The 5,956-nt window shown below is 40.9% G+C and overlaps 1 protein-coding gene across 1 annotated transcript in view; it reads right to left on the bottom strand.

The window, feature by feature from the left end:
• Positions 1-4,570, bottom strand: part of LOC102009234 (prolactin-like) — a 55,649-nt gene extending 51,079 nt beyond the window's left edge. The window contains exons 1-4 of the mRNA XM_005413946.1: positions 4,519-4,570; positions 4,124-4,311; positions 2,332-2,439; positions 1,217-1,396 (exon numbers count right to left, since the gene is read on the bottom strand). Of these exons, the coding sequence (XP_005414003.1) occupies positions 1,217-1,396; positions 2,332-2,439; positions 4,124-4,311; positions 4,519-4,570 (528 nt within the window). The remainder of the gene's footprint in view (positions 1-1,216; positions 1,397-2,331; positions 2,440-4,123; positions 4,312-4,518) is intronic.
• Positions 4,571-5,956: the final 1,386 nt, after the last annotated feature.

Here is a 5,956-nt window from a genome sequence, read left to right as displayed (position 1 = left end):
AGATACAAACACGAACAAATGAGTAATTGGGAGGAAAAATGAACAGATGAAGGGTTACAGAACAAATTAGTGATCACTGGAATTTGGTTCTTAGTAATGAAGAAAATACGTTGAAAAGTAAAGTGTTTACTTTCTATGTTCCTAGGATAATATATTTTTTATTATACTATATTTATGAGTTGAGGATAACCTTCTTTCATGAAAATGACAGAACAGTACATATGAGCAAGTACTTCAGACATGAAAAGTGAAACATATCACCATTTATGTTATCATTTCTGTAATCATGAATTCTTGTTTTCATAAATCAGTATTTCTGAGAGCTTTAGAAAGCTGCTTACCTGCTACAGCACTGTTGCTAGAATTGTTCCAGCTGAGTGGAGATGCATATTGAAAACAGTAATTTACTAAAGGTGTGACAAATTATCTGTGGTGATTTAATGCAACAGTGTGAGTTTTAGCTTATAAGCACCAAAATTCCAGGAAAGGTCACCTTACTGGTTTTTAATGTTTATGAGAGGAGGTCTTCCTCTTTGGTTTTGGCATTCAGGGGTTTGTGGGCACCATTAAATCTGAATTGGATATTTTCCTTTCCCCCTAAATACAGTAAAACTTTGGATTTTGACTAAGTTGGTCTGTGAGTATTTCACAAGATGAGGAAACTTATCTGACAGATTTCAACTTCATAAAACTAATGATGTCTTGCAATATAATTAGTGCATGCTCAGGCATCACATGTTCCCAACTGGTTCTCCTTTCAGAGCTTTGTTATACATTGTTTCAAATCACGAACAGAAGGAATTATTCTGGAAAACCAGGGATTCACTATAATTTGCTGTGAGGTGAAAATAGAAAAACTCTACAGAATTTCAGTGTGGGAGTCCAAAAACACTTTGAGGGATACATTTCTCCATAGGTGCCCTTCTCTGAATTTCTGCCAAGGGAAAATGTGTAACCACCACCGATGAAGGGACAGTCCTGAGGTGTTTATGGACAGTGCAGGGGAGACAGCACACTAAGCACCATGAGTCCTGAGACTCCTTGACATGAAAATCTGCACTGTTGTCTACAGCTCTGGCTCTAACAAGTAGCAGTCTGGAAGGTGCAACATTCGGCCTAAATGTTTTCCCTATAAAGCGAGGAATGCCACTGTTTTTCCCAACACACAGTTGACCCTGAAAATCAGAAACCGGGAGACATCATGAGGCTCCCCCACCTGTAAGGCGATGGTCTTCAGGCCTTCTAAAAGTTGGTGCATTTTCTCTTGGATCACTTCAATGTTCCTCAGGAAACTCGGGGGAACCTTCGGCAGGCGAACAGCTTCAGTCCTGAGGTGGCTCAACGGATCATCCCAGGAGCGCATCAAGCGGATCAGCAGGTTGATCAAGTCTTTATCCTGAGCAGCCAGGTAGGTGGACACCATAACAAAAGTGAGACACAACCAGGTTAGTTACACGTGAGCTTCCTCAGAGAGGCTGACCTCAAAACTGCTGTGATGTCCCTGTGTGTGTGGACACTTTTTCTGTAGACTGTAGATGTTCTTAAAACTTACAAGTTAAGGCATTGGCCTAAGTACTGCACAGTAAAACAAACAAGTACATGAAATGCACTGATGAAAATGAATAGTTTTTCCAACAGGATTTCTAATTGATAACAATTTTTCAATTGTATTTTCACTCTGGACTTCCATATTTTCATTAAAACATGCTAACATCCCATTTATGACAACAAGTCAAGCAAGCAAGATTATACCATAAAAAATAGAGCCTGGATAAATTACTGAGCTTTCATAGGTTTGCTCGCTGTCATTAGAACAGAGGACAGAGTCACACCGGGAGCACCGTGCAGTGACATTGAACAGGACACACACAGTAGGGAGATTTTCAGTGAAGATGAGGGTGGGAGCAAGTGCAGAGTGGAGAAGTTTGCTCTGGAGGAGCAGAAACAGAAACAGAATTGGAGTGACGGGAGTGCAAGAGAGATGGTGCAGCGCAGGTAGAGTCAGGATTGTGTCCTCCACCCATGCAAGAGTCACGGTAACCCCCACTAGGATAAGCTGCGGCTGCATTTCTTACATAAAATCCTAGGTGTAGGGGGTTGGTTAAATTGCTATCGTCTGCATTTCTAACTTAGAGATCTTGCACAGTGTTCATTCAGCACTAGGTCTTCCCTGGGGTTTCCAAGTACAGTGTGAGCGTTCTTGGCTGCTCCCTCCCTCTTGTCCTCTCTGCAGCCTGCTCTCACCGCTGACCACAGAGCCCTGTAGAGGTTACAGGACTGCCAGGCCAGGCACTGGCTCCTCAGTGCTGGTGGTGCTGGGTTGGGACTCACGTGCATCCTCAGGGCCTCTTCCTTTCGTTGTGGAGTAGAGATGGAAGCTGTGTGGCAACTTTTTATAGGCATAAGATAGAAGTGTGGGTCTTGGACATACAGGGTTTCCTAGAACCAAAGGGACATCCAGTGAGTTGGGTTTGGGAGTGAAAATAGGAATCCAATCGCTTAATTATGTTACATTTAATGGATGTGTACGTGAATCCAAAGGCAGGTGTGCAAAGTCTGAAAATACAGAGTTAAGAGAGTAAATTTTCACCTATATTTTCCCATTAATTCTGGAATCTCATTGTTTCCCAACTAACATTATGAAAGCCCACCCCCTCCCCTTTGATATGCCCTTACTTTCTCAGCCTTGCCATGACCTAAGATGTGGAACACAAGCACGAAAAACAGCAAAGCTGCAAAAGGTAACTCTGTGAACTACAGCTTCTCTCCAGGATTTGTCCCAAAGGTCGTGATACATATGCATCTGTATTTATCTATTTAATCTTTTGCTTCTCCAGAGTTCAAACTGATAAAATGTCTTATATACATATAAAAAGTATTCTTTTCTTTCAATTACATCTTAATCCACTCACCTCGACCTTTCCACCTGATCATGAATTAGAAATACAGGTTTTGTTTATTCATTCACTTGTTTATTAATTTTTATTTACTTAGTTTTGGTGCTCAGAATCGAATTCAGGATCTTGCACTTGCCAGGCACACACTTCTGCCATTCAGCTGTATCCCCAGCCAAATATCCAAGTTCTTACTGTGAAAAACTTGAACCGTAAAACAAACAAAATATTTTGTAAAATTCCAGGTAATACACTGGATTAAACAGCGATAAATCACAGAGACCAGTAATAAGCAAATGTTGTGGAAGTTGAATCTTTTTTGTCTGGTACTGGGAATCGAGCTCAGGACCTCGTGCTTCCCATGCAGTTGCTCTATCACTGAGCTAAATCCCCAGCCCTTATGAACGCTGAATGTTAAGAAGATTTTGAGGAAAACTCAGGGCAAGCTGAAAATGCAAAATGAGAAAACACAGATGCATAAAAAAAACTGTAATGCGGTTGTGTCACAAAAACTGGCCAGTTCTCTGTACAGTCCCTTTGTGTAGTCAGCCCTAACCCACTGTCCACTGCTCTGATCACCTGTAAAAGATACCTCACACTGTGAAATAGACTTTATCTGGAAGAAAGAATCAGGCTCCACTACTAAACCACCCCTTCTGTGATCTCCTACACTGGACATCTTGCATCAGTCCTTCCTTGAGTATTGTGTCTCTGAAAAGTTATTATTTCAGATTCCTTTCTCTCTGACAAGAAAAAGAGTTTAGTTAAATCTGTTTAATGTACCTAGTCCACTGCTCAGCTCTCCACACTGTTTGGACATCTGCAATGGCCCAGTGAAGAATGCCATGGACGGGCCCTGCAGGGAGGAGGAGGAATCCAGCACACTTCCTCAGCCCCAACTGAGCATGATTTACATCAGGAATCTCCGTTTTTAAAAATAAAGTGAGCCGAGGAAAGTTTTCTTTAAGAATCGTCACATTTTTGATGTAGATTTCATGAACGTTTCCTTCCTAGATCCTGTGCCACATTTTTATTGGTTCCAGGCTTTCTTTTCTCCATTTATCAGTAGTATTTTAAATTTTGACACTGCACTTAATCTTAGCCAAAGGACAGAGAAGCAATAGCATTTGAAATATGAGTGATGAGGGTGTTCATGTTTAAATTTTACTGTTAACCCATCATTATTGAGATGGTTCCCTTTGAGAAGAAGGGAAAAGAGAGGTACTTACAAACTGCATATAGAGCTGTGAAGCGAGGATGTGGATGTAGTTGGACAGAATTATCGCACGATCAACCAGATTTGGGTTAGACAGCATCCTTCTGGGATAGAGATCAGTCTCATCACTGTAGTTAGACTGGGAGGCCACAGTCTCCCACCAGAACAGGCTTGACATGAGCAGCAGCATTAAAAGTGACCCTGGTTGAAACAAGACACACAGACCACTCTAGATCATCACTTTTCTAAATCTTTCCCAGCCCACTGATTTAATGCTGTACTGTGGGGGTAGGGAAGAATTGTCACATTCCATTGTGCCATTTATGTATACAATTACACTTGCACAAATACAGAGATTAAAAAGTAGAGCTTCCCGCTGTTTTATATTTCCCTTGAAGTGCTCCTTACTTTGCAAACCTTGGGAAATTACGTTAATTGCTCTCATGGTTTCTTGGGTCATCTCTTAACATAGCTTAATTTGGAGAGTGTTTCTGTAGAGTTTCAGCTGTCAGGCACTGTGGGTTCTTGTAATTCTTACATGTACTGTTGATATTTGCATTTTGCACATTGAAGTTACAAGTACACCATCGTTTATGTGTTTATCTCATTTTTGTTCTTGTTAGGAAGGCATATGTCCTTGCTAATACTGAGTGTAAGAGTATCGTGTTACAGCAGTGACGGTACGGACAGGAATCTTTAATGCACTCTATTAATTCTATGCATTTGCTTGACAATGCCAGAATCTTTAGAATTTTTTTCTTAATTTGAGCTTTACAAGGACTGTGGGAGACAGAATGAGCCTTGGTTGTATAGAGCATGAATTATATCAATGAATCACAAGGTAAGTGATTTTCTCCAACTCCTGTTATTACCAGGTGTCTTGGTTACTTTTCGCTCGTTTCTGAGGCAAAATACCCAACGCCCAAAATGAAGGAAGGAAAGGTTTAGTTGGCTTACAGTTTGTGGAGGTTTCAGTCCATACTTGGCTGGCTCTCAGACAGAAGAGATTAAAGCACCAACAGCAAAGGGGGGAATGGCAGCCAAACACCAAAGCAGGCAGAGCAAACTGGAGGAATGGCTGCAAGCAGTTTCTTTCCCTGCCTTACATTGTAAACAGGATACCCCCACCTAAGGGGTGTGTAGCTCTCACATAATCTCCATGCCCTGATCTTCCAAATGCTCAGGATGTATACAAAGTAAGCACCATGGCTTCCTGCTGAGTCACTTAGCCAAACCTCTAGACTCCCCAATTTCACATAATGTATCAACCATAACACCAGGTTTGAGAGGCAGCAGACCCATGCTCTGCACCTGCCTGTTATCAGGCAGCATCTGTGCAGCAGGGACGATATCAGCCACTCTGGACCACAACGTGCACAGAGCTTTTTATTGCCAAATGTGAAGCACAAGTCTCTGCTGTAGGTGTTGGATAATGGGCCCTCAGAAGTGTGATTTTATCCACTTTCTCCACTTGATAAACTCTCACATCAAAATCTTGACAACGTTCAGAGTTGGTTTCATGAAGTTGCTATTTCAGTAGATGGAAAGGTATAGAACACTAGCATATCAATAATTTACATTTGCAAGGGTTAAGAGACATCAGGCAGCTACAAATTAAGTTCACATTTAACTTCAGTGACACAATTCCAAAGGGTTTCTGGTATGACAACATAATAACCAGAAAATGAGTCCCACGCAATCTTTGATAAAATGTAAGTGGAAATCTCCAAGTTAAAATTAGGGAAATGTTAATGATTTAGATATGAATAATCCCTAAACAAAATGCCTAAGTAAATATACATGAATGTTTTCTATTATGAAATGAAAATAAATATCAATTTAGTCA

The sequence above is a fragment of the Chinchilla lanigera genome, unplaced genomic scaffold, assembly GCF_000276665.1.
Source record: "Chinchilla lanigera isolate Chin_1 unplaced genomic scaffold, ChiLan1.0 scaffold00175, whole genome shotgun sequence".
NCBI classification, from domain to species: domain Eukaryota; kingdom Metazoa; phylum Chordata; class Mammalia; order Rodentia; family Chinchillidae; genus Chinchilla; species Chinchilla lanigera.
The sequence above is the reverse complement of the archived record's forward strand: the minus strand, read 5'-3'. Positions and strand labels throughout refer to the sequence as shown.